The following is a 21532-nucleotide window of genomic DNA, read 5'->3' as shown; positions in this document are numbered from 1 at the left end:
TATATAATAAAAAAATTATCATGTAATAATTCAACCAGTGTTGATAAGTATATGGCTGAGTGGTCGTGCGGTAGTCTCAATGGTCGCGGTTCATACCTTGCCCGCTGCCATCTCCCCACCCCCGACGTCCTGCGGGAGGTTTGGACTAGGAAGTAAATTATCTTCAACTCATAAGGAACCTTATAAAACATTTTACAAACATCTCCAATGCCCCTCAATTATTTCTCCCATTTTATTTATTTTACTTAACGTAGTCTAAATGGCAGACGACAAGAATCACCTATCGCGTAAATGATCGAAGGGACACAACCCACCACATTGAACACATTGAAAATAACTGTAAAGATAATTTATTATTATTAAATGTAAAAAAAAAACGAAAGAAATGATAATCGATTTTCGTAGGGACAAGAAGGAAAATGATATTGTTTCTGTAGCTGGAGAGACTATTGAAATTGTGCAAACCTTTAAATACCTTGGTAGGCCTACTATCCTAGACAATAAACTAAATTTTACTGCAAATACTGATTATATCAGCAAAAAAGGGCAGCAAAGATTATAATTACTAAGAAAACTGTCCTCGTTTAATGTTAGCGAAAAGGCCTTGGCTATGTTTTATCACGCTCACATCTGCAATATTTTAAGTTTAAATATTACTGCCTGGTATGGCAATCTGAGCATTAAAAATAAAAATAAACTTTATAGAATCCTAAATGAAAATCATTGGCAAAAAAACAAACCCCATTTGGGCAGTTGTTTGAGACAAACATCTATAAAAAAGCTAACAAGATCCTCGAAATAAAGAATCACCCTTTGTGTCAGGATTTTGTGATTTTACCATCACAAAAGAGATACAAGACACCGATAGCAAAGACAAACACTCTTTTGTTCCCCTGGCAATCGAATCATTAAATAAAAACAATCTGGTATAAACTTTGTCACATGTAAATTATGAGTGAGTCTGGTGTGAATGCACACTTTGGTTTCTTATAGTTATAATGTTTTTTGTTTGGTGTAATGCACAATTTGTAAGACAAATGTCCTTACGCATAATAAAGATTATTATTATTATTATTCTTTCACTCTTGAATATTTTACAGAAGTAAGTGCACTACAGCACAAGTCTTTTTTGAAGCATTAATTCACTGCTCTATTACTCTTATCTTCTTCTTAGGTTTATTTGATACAGACGTTACTTCAAAAAAAGAAAATGATTTCGTCCTACGCGTCATGCATGCACTTGCAAAGCTCAAAACATTCTGGAAATACAATTACAAAGGCACCAAAATCATACTGTTGCACCCCCATGATCGGGTTTCCACTCCTGTAGGCTTTGCTATCTTAGAAGCTGTTCGCAGAACTCCAGAGGAGTATCCTTGCAATGGAACTGAGACGCTAGTAGAAAGATACAAGATTATCACTTACAAAAACCGCATCACAAACAAGGAGATTAGAAACAGGATCACAATGGCGATTGACCCCCCCCCCCGGGATGATCATCTGACAACTGCCAAAAAATCGTAAACTAAAACGTTATGGCCATTTTACAAAACCTTCAAAGCTTGCAAAGACCTTCCTTCAGGGAACAGTCACAGGAAAAAGAAGAACAGGCAGACAGGGAAAGCGATGGTAGTAAAGTAAGTAAAGTTCCCCTATCAGACCTTGTGGTCTATAGGGCAGATGATGTAAAGGTCATCTGTTTCTGTGGCCTACGGTTTACGAGGGTGTCGTGTGGCCAGCACAACGTCCAACCGCCTTTACTTTTCCCCACCTAACGTTAGGTACCCATTAGAGCTGGGTGGACTCAGAGGCGCCCGAAGATCCTGAAGTTAAAAATCCCAGTCTTCACCAGGATTCGAACCCCGGACCACGGTTCGGTAGCCAAGCGCTTTACCGCTCAGCCACCGCGCCTCGAAAGCGATGGTAAGACAACATAAAAGAATGGACTGGCCTGTCACTGAAAGAGATTCTATCCAAGGCAAAAGACAGAGAGAAATGGAGAAAGATGGTTGACAGTTCATGTGTGGTGCCCCAACGGTTCAACAGACTAATCACAAGGGATAGTCCATAGGGGAAGGTGTAGGCAAACATTACTAAGGTTGAACAGCATAGTCACGTTTTTTATCTCATAGCCCGAGTTTGTTATCTCAAAATCTGGACACAACATATTTTCCATACTTCACTGAATCAATGTCACAGTCCCTACACCGAGTATCACTGTTACCTTATAAATAGAATATCAAGTGTTACCAACGCTTCCAGCAAAACATCGCTCAAATCTGCTTTGGAATGTCTAGAGATGAAATTATCTTATAAAATTGGAAAATGTACTTTGAAAAAAAAAATACTACTTTGTTTGAGAAAGTTGTGTACCTATATAGAGATGTATCTATTTATTTAAAACTTTGGCTACTTGGCCAGTATCTATCGTAGATTCTTTTATATGGACTACATAAAGAACAGTTCTTTGCTTTACGGACATTTCAAAACTAGAACCAAACATATTTCCGGAAACAGACTAAATGGGCTAGACAGCGGTTCTCAACCTTTTATGCTCGGCGACCCCTTTTTACAATCAGCAATAGAAGAGTAGACAATATGCAATCCATATTTTTGATGGTCTTAGGCGACCCCTGGCAAATCGTCAATCGACCACCCAAGGGGTCGCGATCCACAGGTTGAGAACCTCTGGCTAGATTTACAGATTACGTGCATTTGCAGTCCAAACATATAAAAAAAAAGAGTGCCCGTTTGAGACTTTGCGATCTACGGGGAGGTTCTGTAGCCCACGGTTAACGAGGGTAGCATGTGGCCAGCATAACGATCAACCGCCTTTACTTTTCCCCATCTTATGTTAGGTATAACATAAAAGTTGGGAGAAATAAATAGGCGCCCTTAAGATCCCGAAATTATAATTGTCCGCCGTCACCAGGATTCGAACTCGGGAGCCATCGGGTCGAAAGTTAAGCGCTTACCACTCGGCCACCGCGCCTCCAATTACAAATATATATATATATATTTGCAAAAGAAAACCGGAAAAAAAAAAGTATGTTTCCTTCATTTGTCATTACAAATTGTAAAACACTCTTCGAAAAAAAAATGGATACGCCAATGGATAAATGTTTCAAAAATGTTAAATTAACAACGATATAGGCCTAATTACATAATTTAAAAAATACAACAGGTAGATGATATTTCTTTAATTTACCTGTGTCATACTTCTCTGCCATGATGGGCATCATGTTGTGCTGCCGACCAGCAAAGTAGCCCAGGCCTGAGTCCAAGTTGACCAGGTCAGCCTGATCTGATTCAATCAGTTCCATGCAAGAAAAGCTAAAGAGAGAATAAAAGAAAACTTTAAGTCAACTAACCAACACAGAAGTCTCATTTTAAAAACAATACTTCAAGTGAAAACAAAGCTTATATTGAATGAAATTACATTAATTGTTTTGAATGTATCATGTAGTTAATTTAACACGTCTAGACTAACAATTAAAAATTTGTGCTGTTATTGATTAAGTCGCTCGGAGTCTTAGATCCCTAGTGCTATTAGAGCATGGAATGGGTTGCCTGAGCTAGCCAGGAAAACCAGTGACTTGGCAGAATTTAAATCATTGGTTAATATGCATGACTAAATGCATGACACGTAGGACGTAATCATCTTCTTTTTTGAAGTAACGTCTGTATTATATAAGATAAGATAAGATAAGATAAGATACGGTCTATGGGGCAGATGATGCTAGGGTCATTAGTTTCTTTGGCCAACGGTTTACAAGCATGGTGTCATATGTCCAGCACAACGACCAACCGCCTCTACTTTCCCCCAACTAAAGTCAGGTACCCATTAGAGTTGAGTGGACTTAGGGGCTCCCTAAAAATCCCAAAATTCAAAATCCCAGTCATCACCGAGATTCGAAACCAGGGCCCCAGGTTCGGAAGACAAGCGCTTAACCAGTCAGCCACTGTGCCCAATCCTTAACCCTTAACCAATGAATACTTGTGCAAAGCTTAAACTTGACCCGAGGTGTGTGAGAAATAATGTGTTCAAACCTTTTACCAGACAGAGTGAGCTGATACAAGCTTGGTAATAAAAATCTATGTTGCTATACATGGGCGTAGCCAGGATATTTTTTCGGGGGGGGGGGGGTTTGGGAGGGGGGGTGAATTCCCCCCCCCCCCCGACCCCCCCATCCCCCGCGAAAATTTTTTTTTATGTATTTATGTGTGTGTGTGTGTATATATACTCTTTATTACATTCTGACCCTTCATTCTTTCGGAAGACGTTTATTGTGCCCTAGAATAGGTTCTTCCATGAGTTAGTGAAAAAATTGTAGATTCCCCGACATTACCAGCAAAGGGGTCTGGGGGAGCGCTAGGAGCTCCCCCAGCGCCGGGCGAAGCCCCTCCGCCAAGCACTATTTCTGATATTGAAAACCAACAAAATGCATATTCTGAGGTATCTACAGTGCATTTTCCTGCTATTAAAAAGTTCTATTTCAAAAACATAATGTGCTATTCTTACTGACTTAGACCCTCCCTCGTCGTTCGGCGCATTTGCCATCAAGCTGTTTCCATAAAATTGTGGACTCCCCGCCATTAATAGCAAGGGGGTCTGGGGGAGCGCCAGGAGCTCCCCAGCGCGGGGCGAAGCCCCGCCGCCAAGCACTATTTCTGGTATTGAAAGCCAACAAAATGCATATTCTGAGGTATCTACAGTCCATTTTAATGCTATTAAAAAGTTTTATTTCAAAAACCTAATGTGCTATTCTTACTGACTTAGACCCTCCCACGCCGTTCGGAGCATTTGCCATCAAGCAGTTTCCATAAAAATCTGTTACTGGTAATGTCTGAAGCCTCTTCCCACCTACCATGAGGACCTCCATGAATGAGTGGCGTCAAGTTGTACTAGGATATCATTGCAACTCTTCTTATGCGTAATTCATTTTGTTGGAGAACATGTCCCGCAAACCTCATGCGTCGTTCTCTCACAATCTTACTAAGGGGTCGACTCCCAGTTCGGCATAGGATTTCCTTGATTTAGATCCGATCTCTATGACTGACTCCTAAAATCTGTCTTAGCCATCTTTGTTGAGCTACATTTAGTGTTTTTCGATTTCGGTAGATGACTATTCACTGCAGTTTATTAATGGAGCCCTGCCACTGGTAAAAATGTGTAACCTCTCTTGAATACGCTCTTGGAATTAAGTGACTGTAGTTTGCTTTAGATTTTATATCGAAAAGAGAAGTTTTATCGTCAAAATCTTCTGTTGGGGGTTTTCCACCTCAAAATGCTCTGTAGGGGGATCTTAGACTCAAAACCATCTAGAGGGGTTTTAAACTTTAAAAAAAAAAGCCATCTGTAGAAGAAACTCAAAACCCCCGATTGGCTTGGCTACGCTCAAATAATTTTAGTGTGTAATTTGCTTTTTTTTTTATATTGAAGATGTATTTTTAGCACCAAACCCCTCTGAATGGGGGTTTAAACTCAAAACCCCTTTCGGCAACGCTCATAGCATTTTGAGTGCGTAATTTGCTTTTTTTTCTTACACTGAAGATGGCGGGGGGTTTAAACTCAAAACCCCTTTGACTACGCTCATAGATTTTAGAGTGAGTAATTTTCTTTTATTTATATTGAAGATGTACTTTTTAGCTTCAAACTCCACTGGAGGGGAGTTTAAACTCAAAACCCCATAGACTACACTCATAACATTTTTAGTGTATAATTTGCTTTTTTTTTATTATTAAAGAGGTATTTTTTACCTTCAAACCCCACTGAAGTGGGGTTTAAGCTCAAAACTGAGTCAAAACCCATTTAGCTACGCTCATAACATTTTGAGTGCGTAATTAGCTTTTTTTTTTATATTGAAGAGGGGGTTTATCGTAAATTTTGGACGGGGTTTTAAAATCAAAGTCTTCCTTAACTGTGCTCTTGGAATTAGGGGATTTTCGTTTGCATTTTTTTTTTGTTTTGTTTTATAGAAGAGGGGGAGTTAACTGCAAAAACCCCAGGTAGGGGGTTTAAAACTCAAAACCCCTGGTAGGGGGTTTTAAACTCAAAACCACTAGTAGGGGTTTTTAAACTCGAACCGCTCTGGTAGGGGTTTTAAACTCGAACCCCCTGGCAGGGGGTTTTAAACTCGAACCCCCCTGGTAGGGGGTTTTAAACTCGAACCCCCCTGGTAGGGGGTTTTAAACTCGAACCCCCCCCCCCCCTGGTAGGGGGTTTTAAACTCAAAACCCCTTTGGTTGTACTAGGGCAAGTGATGGTTTAGTATTAAAATCTCACCTAAAATAAACAAAATCAAAGCAAAAAATCAGTCACTAAATTCCGACTTCCCCCCCCCCTTGGGGGGGGGATTTCATTTCGGGGGGGTTTGAACCCAAGAACCCCCCCCTGGCTACGCCCATGTTGCTATATAAGAGGAAACTGGGTGGAGGAAACGAACTGACCGGAGATATACCAAATTGTACGAACACGTCAATACGGAAATAAAAAAGGTCAAACTTCGCTGGACAGTTCACCCTGTGAGAATCTCAGAGAACACAGGAGCACAAATTGTAGACCGGTAAAAACCAGAAGGCAGACCACGAATACAATGGATTGATGATGCAGAGACAGGTCTACAATAACTTCAAAGTTCGGACATGCAGACGAAAAGCTCAGGAGAGATCTGAATGGAAGGATTTGAAGCAGGCCCGGGGCCCTCCATGGGCTGTAGCGCCACTAAGATGGGTGGATGTGTTGAAGCAGGCCCGGGGCCCTCCATGGGCTGTAGCGCCACTAAGATGGGTGGATGTGTTGAAGCAGGCCCGGGGCCCTCCATGGGCTGTAGCGCCACTAAGATGGGTGGATGTGTTGAAGCAGGCCCGGGGCCCTCCAAGGGCTGTAGCACTACTGGGATGGATGGATGTGTTGAAGTAGGCCCGGGGCCCTCCATGGGCTGTAGCACTACTGGGAAGGATGGATGTGTTGAAGTAGGCCCGGGGCCCTCCATGGGCTGTAGCGCCACTAAGATGGATGGATGTGTTGAAGCAGGCCCGGGGCCCTCCAAGGGCTGTAGCACTACTGGGATGGATGGATGTGCTGAAGCAGGCCCGGGGCCCTCCATGGGCTGTAGCGCCACTGGGAAGGATGGATGTTTTTACATAGCGCAACTTTCGTGCTTATAGAATGCTCAATGTGCTATGGTCCAGTCACTTTTGTGAATTGAGGAGGGGGGGGGGAGGGAGAGGAAATTAGGGTGAAGATTTCCGTGCAAGAGAAAAAAAAAAGTTGTACAAGTCTGATTTTGATTTCGAGACTCCAAAATTAAAGATTGACCTGTTTGTCACTGAAATGTTCTACTACTTAATATAAATAGGTTTTATGTTCTATTTTTAGTTTAAAATTGTTTAGCGAACGACCTGATTCTCTACACGAGGCGTGTCTTCCATTTGCTAAGTTCATTTCTCATATAAAACACAAATTATTAATTACGACTAATAGATTTAACTAACTGGTTAATTATTTGTTGGAATTCATGTGTTGTCATCGACAATGAATAATTGTAAGAGGTTTGAACCTGATCCGAGAATGGGGGGGGGGGGGGGGAGTAACGTGCAACACCCGGACTGAGTTGACATAAGGTTTGTTGTAAATATGAATTGAAAGTGCTATGATGCAGGGGCGGACTGGCTAATTGGGCGTTCGGGCAAATGCCCGGTGGGCCGGTACCCAATTGGCCTGTAGGGCCACCGAAAGGGCCGCATAGATGCCATTATGGCACTTGGTTAAAGGTTTTATAATATTCTCTTATAAAAGTGACCCATTTGAGCGCCGTGTTTTAACACTACTTTAAATTAGATTAAATAAGTATTGCACTGCAATCTAACGCATTTTCTGAAATAATGTAATAACCTACATCGGTAGACAGTGCTACTAGTAGGATCTACATACTTAGCGATTAAAAAGCAACATAAGGCCTATATATCAAAGGAATATTCACATTTGACTAGAGTAACACCATTAGTAAAATCACTAAATTTAGAAAGCCTTCAGGACAGAAGACTCAAAAGTAAAGTAGCAATGATACATAAACCACTGAACCATAATCTTCAAATACAAAAACAAAATTTAATAAAATACTCAGAAAGACACAAAAATAAAGATATATAACTCGTCCCATATGCTAGGACAAATTTGTACAAACACTCCTTCTTCCCTAGCGCTATTAGAGCATGGAATGGGTTGCCTGAGCTAGCCAGGAAAACCAGTGACTTGGCAGAATTTAAGTCATTGGTTAACATGCATGACTAAATGCATGACGCGTAGGACGTAATCATCTTCTTTTTTGAAGTAACGTCTGTATTTTATAAGATAAGATAAGATATCTTATAAGGATATAGTGTTCACTTTGTAGATTTGTACAGTTATCCATAGTTTAAAAACAATGATTTTGAGGACCATATGATATGCAGGGTTATATGATATACATATGATATATGATATACAGAGACAGGGTTACTGTAGCGATCGGACCCCATGATGACCTGCTAGCTATTGTAAAGAAACGCAAGCTTAAAATATATGGCCATATAACAAGATCCACGGGGCTCGCCAAGACCTTCCTTCAGCGAACAGTACCAGGAAAAAGAAGAAGAGGCAGACAGAGAAAGTGATGGGAGGACAACATAAAAGAATAGACGGGCCTGCCATTGATAGAGGTTTTAAACAAGGCAAAAGACAGAGAGGAATGGAGAAAGACGGTTGACAGATCTTGCTTGGTGCCCCAGCGGTCTAACAGACTAAGTGTAGGTAAAGGTAACATGATGATATACATTTTATTTGGCAGGATTGTATAGAAATGCCCGGGCCGATTTTGACACCCAGTCCGCCGCTGCTATAATGTTACTCTTTTTCTTTCAGACCCAACAAACTGTTAGGAAGAGATTTAGTGGAGACATAATAATCATGGTACTTTAGGTAGAATGAATCAGCCAGAAAAGATAAGAAAAATAACTTGGTAGATTTTAAGTCTGCCTGGTCGTGCGGTTTGCGCGCTGGACTGTCGTTCAGATTTATCGATGGTCCCTGGTTCAAACCCTGCCCGCTCCCATCCCCCGTCGTCCTGCGGGAGGTTTGGACTAGGAAGTAATTATCTTCAACTCTGAAGGAACATCCGAAACATGTAAAACATTTTACAAAACATTTTATAAGTCATTCCTAAACAATGCATGACTAGACCGACTCTAGAATACGCGTAGGACGTCATTTTCTTCTCTTTTCAAGTAGGGTTAGAGAGTCGGCGTGCGTGCGTGTCCCGCATGGTTGGGCGACGAAGAGAATTATAGGCTTATATAAAAGATCATCGCCAAATGTAGGAACATATGCGAATAGTTAGAGCGAGATCAGTTTCTAATGTTTATCATAAAGAACTAGGATCTCAGATTTCTGAAAACATGGTAAATCCGAAACTGTTTCGTAGTTCCTGTTCATTGTTCTACTTGAAATTACTTGGTTATTATCAAAGCCTAAAATAGAGCAGTGAGATTCATAACAAACGAATATTCACATTTGACTAGAGTAACACCATTAGTAAAATCAGTAAATTTAGAAAGCCTTCAGGACAGAAGACTCAAAAGTAAAGTAGCAATCATACATAAAACACTGAACCATAATCTTCAAATACAAAAAACAAAATTTAATAAAATACTCTGAAAGACACAAAGATAAAGGCACATTCCTCGTCCCATATGCTAGGACAAATTTGTACAAATACTCTTTCTTCCCTAGTGCTATAATAGCATGAAATGGGTTGCCTGAGCTAGCCAGGAAAACCAGTGACTTGGCAGAATTTAAGTCATTGGTTAATATGCATGACTAAATGCATGACGCGTAGGACGCAATCATCTTCTTTTTTGAAGTAACGTCTGTATTATATAAGATAAGATAAGATAAAGTTCGGCGACACACTCAAAAGAGTTCTGCAAGATGAAATTATTTTCAACTTCATGTAATGTCTGCCAGTTGACCTTTTCTTCTAGTAAATCTCAGACATTAGCTGGAAATTGTTCCTTGAAATGTCACCTTGTTCTTGTCTGGCTATGTGATTGAGGATTGTGTTCAAATCTTCCAAGCGGAGGTGCGTTGAGGTATATAATAATTTTTTTTTAAAATTAAAAAAAAATAATTTTTAAATGTATTTTTTTTGTTGTTAATTTTTGTGTGTGTTAATTTTTTGTTTCTTATGTGGTTTATTCAGATTATGCTTTCACACAAGATAAACAGGTTAACGCATCCAGACCATATAAAACTGTTGAGCAGTCAAGGTTATTGAGAAGTTGTATATAGTTCATGATCAAATACATTGTAATATACCCGCTGGAGTTCATCAATTATAGAATCATGGTAGTCCCAGATATAGGAGCATAAGCGAGTGGTCAATACAAGGTCAGTTTTTCATGTTTATTACAGAGAGCGGAGATCCAAAATTGTTCCTAGTTAATCTTCAGCTTTAATTCTACTGTTCTGTTTATATGTCCAATTCCATATACACTTTTTTTTTTAAAGGAAACCTCAGAATTTGCGCTATTCAGTTTTAGCTTTATCATCATAGGAATCCTTGTGCCTTAGGCCTCTTTTTTTTGGGCTTTATGTGCCTCTTTTATGGGCCATCTTGCCTCTTTTGTGGGCTTTTTTATTTTTATTTATTATATGTTTTTATTTGTAAGTTATCATAATTCACAAGTATTAAATCATAAACAATTGAAAAGTGATTAACCTAAAAATATAATAATAGTAATAGAAATATTATTTAATATCAAAGACATGCTACACTTTTTTTTTTTTTTTTTTTTTTTTTTTTTTTTAAAAAGGAAACCTCAGAATTTGCGCTATTCAGTTTTAGCTTTATCATCATAGGAATCCTTGGGCTTTATGCCTCTTTCCTTTGCCTCTTTTTTGGGGCTTTATATGCCTCTTTTATGGGCCATCTTGCCTCTTTTGTGGGCTTTTTTTTTTTTTTTTTTTAATATGTTTTTATTTGTAAGTTATCATAATTCACAAGTATTAAATCATAAAGCAGAGGTTATTAATATTGGATGTACTGTGACAAAAATTCATGCGCATGTTCATTTGTTTTATTTACAATTTTCGTTGTTTAAAAATGGTTTCCAAAGGAAAAAAAACATAAAAAAGAATAATTTCTAAAAATCTGCATAAATATTTTTAATTAACATTTTAACGAGTTTTAATAACATTTTTATAAATAGAACAATCGTTTGGCATTCATTCTATTTACAACGAGTTGTCAAATCACGTTCTATATCGACGTGCTTGTCACAAAGTATCTATTTTAACAACTTTTGTAAGAGTATTCTTGTAATTATATTTTGTTTTATTAAGAAAAGATAATCCATAACTACAAAGTTCTATCGCAAAACACTGATGACGCTACAGGAAGTGAAGAGATCATTGTTAAGAAAACAAGTTTTGATTTTCGGCGCTAGAGAACAACACAACGCGGCATTCTTCCTTCAAGAGCGAATACCTTTTTTATAGATCTTCTAGTTGGGGCGAGCTGGATAAGAAAATCTGCCCTGGCATTAGCCTACAAATGGGATTCCATATCATGGTCATGAGCCCTGGTGCGTCGGGTCATTTTGCGCCCTGGTTGCTACGCCGCTGACTGTACAATTTGTAAAAGGCGAGGGCCAGCTATGACGCTCCATGAAGACCTTTTTAAGAGAATATAATCCAATCTTGTACAAGCCTTACTATATAATTAAAATCAGCCTAGATGTTGCATATATAATGCCGGTATTAGCCCGAATGCCAATCCGTCCATGTCTAAAAGTAGCAGTATTTTACAGTTACCAGCAATGGTTGCAATCAGCGTGCAGTGAAAGCCTTTAAAATTGATTTATACAATGATACGTTTTTCTGGCTTTAAATGTTGACGAGCAGTTTTGAAACCTACATTTTAGGAAAGGCGAGGGGTTACACTTTGGGGAGCTAGACTAGACACCACCCCTCCCGCACTAACTGTGTTACAGAAGGTAGCGTAGTGGTTACAGTGTTACGGGAAGTGACGGAGTGGTTACAGTGTTATAGAAAGTGGCGGAGTGGTTACAGTGTTACATGAAGTGGCGGAGTGGTTACAGTGTTACAGAAGCTGGCAGAGTGGTTACAGTGTTACAGAAGGTAGCGGAGTGGTTACAGTTTTACAGAAGATAGTGGAGTGGTTACAGTGTTACAGAAGATAGTGGAGTGGTTACAGTTTTACAGAAGATAGTGGAGTGGTAACAGTGTTACAGAAGATAGTGGAGTGGTTACAGTGTTACAGAAGATAGTGGAGTGGTTACTGTGTTACAGAAGGTGGCAGAGTGGTTACAGTGTTACAGAAGGTAGCGGAGTGGTTACAGTTGTACAGAAGATGGTGGAGTGGTAACAGTGTTACAGAAGGTAGCGGAGTGGTTACTGTGTTACAGAAGGTGGCAGTGTGGTTACAGTGTTACAGAAGGTGGCAGAGTGGTTACAGTGTTACAGAAGGTAGCGGAGTGGTTACAGTTTTACAGAAGATAGTGGAGTGGTTACAGTGTTACAGAAGATAGTGGAGTGGTTACAGTGTTACAGAAGATAGCGGAGTGGTTACAGTGTTACAGAAGGTGGCGGAGTGGTTACAGTTTTACAGAAGATAGTGGACTGGTTACAGTGTTACAGAAGATGGTGGAGTGGTTACAGTGTTACAGAAGATAGCGGAGTGGTTACAGTGTTACAGAAGGTAGCGGAGTGGTTACAGTGTTACAGAAGATAGTGGAGTGGTTACAGTGTTACAGAAGGTAGCGGAGTGGTTACAGTGTTACAGAAGATAGTGGAATGGTTACAGTGTTACAGAAGATAGCGGAGTGGTTACAGTGTTACAGAAGGTGGCGGAGTGGTTACAGTTTTACAGAAGATAGTGGAGTGGTTACAGTGTTACAGAAGATAGTGGAGTGGTTACAGTGTTACAGAACATAGTGGAGTGGTTACAGTGTTACAGAACATAGTGGAGTGGTTACTGTGTTACAGAAGGTGGCAGAGTGGTTACAGTGTTACAGAAGGTAGCGGAGTGGTTACAGTTGTACAGAAGATGGTGGAGTGGTAACAGTGTTACAGAAGGTAGCGGAGTGGTTACTGTGTTTCAGAAGGTGGCAGAGTGGTTACTGTGTTACAGAAGGTGGCAGAGTGGTTACAGTGTTACAGAAGATAGTGGAGTGGTTACAGTGTTACAGAAGGTAGCGGAGTGGTTACAGTGTTACAGAAGATAGTGGAGTGGTTACAGTGTTACAGAAGATAGCGGAGTGGTTAAAGTGTTACAGAAGGTGGCAGAGTGGTTACAGTTTTACACAAGATAGTGGAGTGGTTACAGTGTTACAGAAGATAGTGGAGTGGTTACAGTGTTACAGAAGATAGTGGAGTGGTTACTGTGTTTCAGAAGGTGGCAGAGTGGTTACTGTGTTACAGAAGGTGGCAGAGTGGTTACAGTGTTACAGAAGGTAGCGGAGTGGTTACAGTGTTACAGAAGATAGTGGAGTGGTTACAGTGTTACAGAAGATAGTGGAGTGGTTACAGTTTTACAGAAGATAGTGGAGTGGTTACAGTGTTACAGAAGATAGTGGAGTGGTTACAGTTTTACAGAAGATAGTGGAGTGGTAACAGTGTTACAGAAGATAGTGGAGTGGTTACAGTGTTACAGAAGATAGTGGAGTGGTTACTGTGTTACAGAAGGTGGCAGAGTGGTTACAGTGTTACAGAAGGTAGCGGAGTGGTTACAGTTGTACAGAAGATGGTGGAGTGGTAACAGTGTTACAGAAGGTAGCGGAGTGGTTACTGTGTTACAGAAGGTGGCAGTGTGGTTACAGTGTTACAGAAGGTGGCAGAGTGGTTACAGTGTTACAGAAGGTAGCGGAGTGGTTACAGTTTTACAGAAGATAGTGGAGTGGTTACAGTGTTACAGAAGATAGTGGAGTGGTTACAGTGTTACAGAAGATAGCGGAGTGGTTACAGTGTTACAGAAGGTGGCGGAGTGGTTACAGTTTTACAGAAGATAGTGGACTGGTTACAGTGTTACAGAAGATGGTGGAGTGGTTACAGTGTTACAGAAGATAGCGGAGTGGTTACAGTGTTACAGAAGGTAGCGGAGTGGTTACAGTGTTACAGAAGATAGTGGAGTGGTTACAGTGTTACAGAAGGTAGCGGAGTGGTTACAGTGTTACAGAAGATAGTGGAATGGTTACAGTGTTACAGAAGATAGCGGAGTGGTTACAGTGTTACAGAAGGTGGCGGAGTGGTTACAGTTTTACAGAAGATAGTGGAGTGGTTACAGTGTTACAGAAGATAGTGGAGTGGTTACAGTGTTACAGAACATAGTGGAGTGGTTACAGTGTTACAGAACATAGTGGAGTGGTTACTGTGTTACAGAAGGTGGCAGAGTGGTTACAGTGTTACAGAAGGTAGCGGAGTGGTTACAGTTGTACAGAAGATGGTGGAGTGGTAACAGTGTTACAGAAGGTAGCGGAGTGGTTACTGTGTTTCAGAAGGTGGCAGAGTGGTTACTGTGTTACAGAAGGTGGCAGAGTGGTTACAGTGTTACAGAAGATAGTGGAGTGGTTACAGTGTTACAGAAGGTAGCGGAGTGGTTACAGTGTTACAGAAGATAGTGGAGTGGTTACAGTGTTACAGAAGATAGCGGAGTGGTTAAAGTGTTACAGAAGGTGGCAGAGTGGTTACAGTTTTACACAAGATAGTGGAGTGGTTACAGTGTTACAGAAGATAGTGGAGTGGTTACAGTGTTACAGAAGATAGTGGAGTGGTTACTGTGTTTCAGAAGGTGGCAGAGTGGTTACTGTGTTACAGAAGGTGGCAGAGTGGTTACAGTGTTACAGAAGGTAGCGGAGTGGTTACAGTGTTACAGAAGATAGTGGAGTGGTTACAGTGTTACAGAAGATAGCGGAGTGGTTAAAGTGTTACAGAAGGTGGCAGAGTGGTTACAGTTTTACACAAGATAGTGGAGTGGTTACAGTGTTACAGAAGATAGTGGAGTGGTTACAGTGTTACAGAAGATAGTGGAGTGGTTACAGTGTTACAGAAGGTAGCGGAGTGGTTACAGTTGGAGAAAAAGGCTGGAAGACCAAAGCAAACATGGATCAGAAGATCAGTAGACCAAGAGGCAAAGACGTCAGGATGGACTTTAACTGGGGAGGGATGGCTTAGAACAGAGTCTGATGGCAAAGTACTGTTGCGGCCCTACTCTCCACCGAGAGTCAAAGGATTTAGTCAACTTTAGTCCAGTAGGTACATCAGAATTGAAAACCAATAAAGGGGGAAAGTTAAGAGAGTAAGCGCCTCATGTGGCGAGAGAGAAACTGGAGAAAGATGTGAGTCAGAAAAAACATCGGCATTTTTCTTACAAAAGCTGACACTAAATATATGTTAACTACTTAACATACACATCGTCTGCATCAATGCACTGGAAATCTGCTGGTAGGACTGTTGCTAATGTTGTGTTGGCTTCTACAGCCTTCTGGAGCTCTGCTTTCAATTGGTTGCATTTCATCTCTTCGGCATTGTTGCTGACACACCACCTGGTGGCTAGATACAGACAAGGGGCATTAACTCTAAGCTATTTATAATAAGAAATACAATGGAATTAAAATATGTCTACCTCATAGACTTAAATATATTAAATCGAGACTGGAAACCGGAAATACATTCTTATCCGCGATTGATCGATTCACAGACCTATATATATAGATTTCTATGTACGGAACTCTTTTTCAATCAATCTTTTTCTGTCTTAGAAAAGTAATGATCTTTAGTTTTCAAAGTTTAGAAATAATGCAAAATCATTTCTCTGATTTTCTTTAGAATGGGCTATTAATCACAGAACTATATATTCACACAAATCTATGAAATAAAGCCATTTCCTGTTAGTTTCCATTGAGATAATGTTTCAAAAATCCTAGATCAAAATAATTCATGTCTGTTGATTTTAAATTTTATATGTACATTAAAATATCTAGATCTTTCTAGATTATGTATCCAAAAATTGCAAAATAATAATTATGAGACGAAAGTTCTCTTATTTTCGTTGTTTAATTACTAGATCTAGATCTAAAAATTAAACTATATGTTACATAGGTTAGGGTGGAAAAAACAAAAGAAAAGTTTCTTTTAACTACTTTACAAAACAACGCCTTGTTTCAACTTTAAAAAAAATTTTCACGACATTTTTTGTAGTGTTAAAAAATCTCCATGTCCAGTCTAGATATAGTATATATATAAATCTATGGCCTACGTTGTATAAACCGAACTTCTAAGCGATCGAGTGGAGTATGTTACATCCTGTCTAGGAGCTGATTGGTAGGCCCATGAGTCTGCTTAATGAGGCACAAGGACTGGCCGATTGACACGAGACCAATGGTTATAGAAGGCCTGAACACTGACCTGTGTTGTGGGCTAATCTAATCTGACTTCATGTTGTGAAATTATTACTTTAACATTAGCCACAGAACATTACAAAATAGATAGACTTGATAACAACATTCAGTTCTATAAAATGATGCTTTATTAACCACTGGGAAATCCGTCCAGTCTTTCTTAAACGTCGCTATAACTAACTACTATTCAATTACTATTCAAAACAGTTCTAACATAACGCCATGTTGGTCTCTTGTTCGCCTAAGTCTACTACGTCATTAGTCTGTCTTACTACGTCATTACTTTTACCGTCGCTAAAACTATACACAATATATTTATCTAACAAAACTAACCTACTCTCTAAACTAGTACATTACACCTGCAACGTCACAACCTATGGGCAGTTTGGTGCTACAAGTCAACGACCGGTAACAACAATCTACTTCACTACTCAAGAAACGTGCAAGAAGTAATGATCTTCTCTTTTGAAGTAACGTCTGTCATTTATAAGATCTCTCTGTCTGTCTGTCTGTCTGTCTGTCTGTCTCTATCTCTCTGTCTGTCTGGCTCTCTCTGTCTCTCTCTCTGTCTCTCTTTCTGTTTGTTTCTCTCTTTGTCTCTCTATATCTGTCTCTCTCTCTCTTTCTATCTGTCTCTCTCTTTGTCTCTCTCTCTCTCTCTCTTTGTCTCTCTCTTTGTCTCTCTTTGTCTCTCTCTCTGTCTGTCTCTCTCTTTGTCTCTCTCTCTGTCTCTCTATCTCTATTGTTTTTAACACGGGCAACTGCGAAGCATGTCTGCAAGTTATTAATGAAGTCTAATTTTACATGCAGTGGCGTAGCTAGGAATTCGCCATCATCCTTTGAGGGCCCGGTGGGCTGGACCTCTTTTTGGGGCCCCTGCATTTTGTGTAATATTTAATGTAAAAAAAACATTCTTTGGGGACCCCCTCATGTGGGGGCCTGGGGGGGGGGGGATTTTCAAATTCCCCCCCACCCTAGCTACGCCTCTGTTTACAAGTAAATGTTGAGATCTTCTAGCCTAAATCTAATAAGTGTGTTAGTGTGGAGAATGAAGACACGACTAGATTCATTAATGGATGCGCGTAGTAATTATCTTTTTTTTTAGAATGAACGTCTTTAATATATAAGATAAGATAAGAAGACACTTACGTCGATCAGCCAAAGAAACATAAGATAAGAAAGCAATGCCAACAACCACTTTTAAGATCGTCATTCTTCTGGATGTTTAATCTCAAGAGTGTTGTTTTTTTTTTTTTAGTAATGTCCCATTGCTAACATCGGTCACGCACGAATGCGCACCAGGTCAATGGACGGAGTTTCCAATGTCGGGGAAAAAAAAAATATGTCGCTCGTGTCGAACCTTGACCTTGAGTATGTAAAATAAATACAATAGCGACCAGTCGTTGTAGCAGACTTGGCAGCAGACCTGTGACATGGCAAACTTAGTGGTCCGTCGATACCAATAGCCAATCTCAACAGAGATCTGTCTGCATACAGGCCTGCTGAATACTATAACTATCGGTCTCAATACAACTGACAAGCAAAACACAGCTATCTACAAAACGTTCAAATGTCACAGTAACTTTTAGAAACGTTTTTTTTTTTTTATAAAGAAACATTAGGACGAGAAGAGCCTGTTTCTTACGGCAGTAAGGCAGGCACTGTAAGTGCAGTTCAGTCCAGCGGTTCTCAAACTGTGGAACGAGTACTCCTAAGGATCGCGACATATTTTTTTTACCCCAACACCTTCCCAAGGGGCGTAGCTAGAAATTTCCCATCATTTGTGGACCCGGGGGGTTGACCTCTATGAGGGCCCCTGCATATTGGGTAATATTTAATATTTAATCTAAAAAAAAAAAACACTCATTTCGGGGACCCCCTCAAGCGGGGGCCCGTGGGGGATCTTCCATTTCTCCCCCACCCCAGCTCTCCCCTAGAAAAATCCTGGTTAAGCAAATGTATAGATCTGGTACAACTTTTAAATGATATGCATTGGTAAAGCCGGCCCTGTGACTACGCAGTCGTAATATAGAAAAACGTTGAAAAAGAAACTGTTTAAATGGTGTAGAAAGTAACATGTAACACGTTAGGGTCGAATTCGCGTTATTTTTTTATTATTTTATTTTTACACACGGCTTGACAGTAGTGACGTAACTAGCGGAACTTCAAGGTGTGAATGACTGTCACGCTGGATGGGCAGCTGTAATGGTGTAGAGATTGTCTTGTGACGTCACTGTTCTGTCACGTGATATGGCCCTATTGGCCCGTGACTAAAACGAGCTCCATAGCGCGGTACGGTACCGCACCATCGGCTTAGGTCACGAAAGTCACTTAAGGTATAACTGTTTACCCGTACCGTGGTCTCTTGCCGCATTTAAAGTAAATTGTGACTCTCCTGAGTGGAAGTTGGAAACCGCAGACTCTACACTGTGTGTCAGTCAGTAGTCTAATAAGAAGATGTGTTGCATTCGACAATACAACTAATTGAAATTGTAGAGCAAATTTTTTTATATTTTTTGTCAGAAATATTTGAGTGATATAGTATCCATTTTCCTATAGCTTTAAAAAAAAATTAAGAAAAGGGACATAACTGAAGAAATATTTTTGACTGGTTGAAAGCAAAATGATCTCCCTTGTTATGTACTGTTTTGAAATCATCAGTTAAAGGGAGATTTGCCCCGTCTTGGTGTGCATGCAATTCTAGTCAAAAATTGATTTGTAAGCAGCAGGTAAACACAATGTTTAGCGTCCTGTTTGATTATTGATGTTTGGCATGTGCAACTTTTTCTCATCGGTTGAGATCATTCTTCCCTTAAAGCAGGGATTCCCAAACCTTTTCCTTACCGGAAAATCTATGACAATTCTGAGTAGTTATTGAAACGTTTTGCTTATTTTTTTTAAAGAGTTTACTATATGGGTGGCCATCTGGTTCATTATTCCAGAAGTGTTTGGAACACCTATTGGCGCCTCTAAGCACACGAGTTGTGGAAACACTACTTAAGAGACATTCTTTGTGAGGAATGTTTTATGGTTATATTTTTATTATGAATTTTGACCATTTTAACTATTCAACTGATTTAACAGTACACATGGGCTCATCTTTATAGATATGCCCAGAAGCCCATAAGAGAGTTATCTCCTTCTGTAATCCTAACTGACTTGACTAGTGTGTATGTGTTATTGAGAGATTTTTGAAAAGGGACGTAACCCAATAGTATCAGTATCTTTTGGTAATTTCTTGGTTGTTGCCCTTTGAAGACCCCTTCTTTAAATAGGATACATCTGCCCATGTGACCTAACGGGATAAACTTCCCTTGGTAGTGCTCTGCATACCTTCAGGAGGTCATTGCAGTCCCGCAATATTTCTCTTTTGGTACAAATAAGTTCCACTTGGTTAACAATATTGTGATGTTATGTAATGTTATGTTATGTCATGTCATGTTATGTTATGTTATGTTATGTCATGTCATTTTATGTTATGTCATGTTATGTTATGTCATGTTATGTTATGTCATGTCATGTTATGTCATGTTATGTTATGTCATGTTATGTTATGTCATGTCATGTTATGTCGTGTTATGTCATGTTATGTGATGTTATGTTATGTCGTGTTATGTTATGTCATGTTATGTTATGTCATGTTTTGTCATGTTATGTCATGTCATGTCATGTTATGTTATGTTATGTCATGTTATGTCATATTATGTCATGTTATGTCATGTTATGTCATTGTGAAGAAACAAATCCTTTTACGTTTAAAGTGCCTTTTAATTGTGAAGCATTTCAACATAACATATATACACGGCAGACATTATATACAGACCTCCAACTTCACTCGCTGACTTACTCTCTTCTTGTTTACACACTCGTCACTTCCCCCAAGTCCCCTAACTCTCCGATACTCAACACTTGACCGTGTGTAACGGTTGACCACACAGTAACCGTGTCACCACAGTCCTCCCAGGGCAGAGAAAAATTTTGATCGTATCAAAATTTCATGAACCAAATAGTTTGGGTGTACATTAATAATGTTTTACATCGACAAGAAAAAACAATGACATGTAATACGATGGCATCTTCTAAAATGAGAGAAGTGATAATGCTATGACGACAAATAAATCTTCAATAATATGTTATTGCAAGGGACATTTCCAATGGACCTCATTCACCAATCGTAAACAAACAATATTTAGTCATGTGATCATATTGATAAAACAACGGAAAAAAAACTGTCACGTGACAGCCACTGTGTATTAAAATTAGATTGTAATTTGTATAGAAGAGATAGAGAACCACGTGGAAAAATGTTGTTTGTTTACGATTGGTGAATGAGGTCCATTGAACTATCGCAGAAAGCTTTCCTGTTATATTATACAACTTATATTTTAAAAATCCCGCATTTAGTTTTTTTCCAATGTAACGATAGTCTTTTGAATGCCAACATTGTAAGGTGAAAAATACATAATTAGTTAATACTTTATCTTACATCAAAACATCTCCAAATTAAGGGAATTGTTTACTTTGTGTTTCTTTCATACCAGTTCCTAAATGGACATCTATGACTACAATCAATGCAACAAACATAAAAAACTAAAATTGTAGTACAAATTTCACATCTCTGAATGAAATTTAAAACAAAAATTCTGTTTCTGTATTTTCATTTTCATTGTTATAAGGAACTTGTATGTTATCGTTTGTATTTAGCACTTCTTCTGCTTTCTTCTGAGCTCTTGTAGTAACCATGGAACATTTCTGTGTGTATTTTTCTTTCCACTTGTTCAATTCTTCTACTGTGCAAGGTTTAGAGCCTTTGATACAGCCAATGATAAGGCCAATGTTGTCAGGCTTATTGTCTAGTACTAAAGCCTCATGCCAACCACTGATGAAGGGTGTGTGTATGTTGATACGTGCTACCAGATGTGTACTTACTTGACCAGTGTAACCAACACAGTCTTGTCTTCTTCCGGTGTACTCTTGTGGGTTGACGTATTCTTTTGCGACTAAAATTGCGGTTGCGCCTGTATCGTACAGTACGTTGGTCATCTGTTCTCCCACAAAGCCTGGGTATACCTAC

General features: G+C 39.5%; 1 protein-coding gene across 1 annotated transcript in view; it reads right to left on the bottom strand.

The window, feature by feature from the left end:
- LOC106078157 (melanotransferrin-like) overlaps window positions 1-17700 on the bottom strand; it is a 30385-nt gene extending 12685 nt beyond the window's left edge. Inside the window, exons 1-3 of the mRNA XM_056007418.1 lie at window positions 17608-17700; window positions 15469-15610; window positions 3209-3333 (exon numbers count right to left, since the gene is read on the bottom strand). Coding sequence (XP_055863393.1) covers window positions 3209-3333; window positions 15469-15610; window positions 17608-17671 — 331 coding nt within the window. The 5' untranslated portion in view covers window positions 17672-17700. The remainder of the gene's footprint in view (window positions 1-3208; window positions 3334-15468; window positions 15611-17607) is intronic.
- Between the last annotated feature and the right edge of the window lie 3832 nt (window positions 17701-21532).

The sequence above is a fragment of the Biomphalaria glabrata genome, chromosome 1, assembly GCF_947242115.1.
Source record: "Biomphalaria glabrata chromosome 1, xgBioGlab47.1, whole genome shotgun sequence".
Taxonomy (NCBI): Eukaryota; Metazoa; Mollusca; class Gastropoda; family Planorbidae; genus Biomphalaria; species Biomphalaria glabrata.
This window is presented reverse-complemented; position numbering and strand designations above follow the sequence as displayed.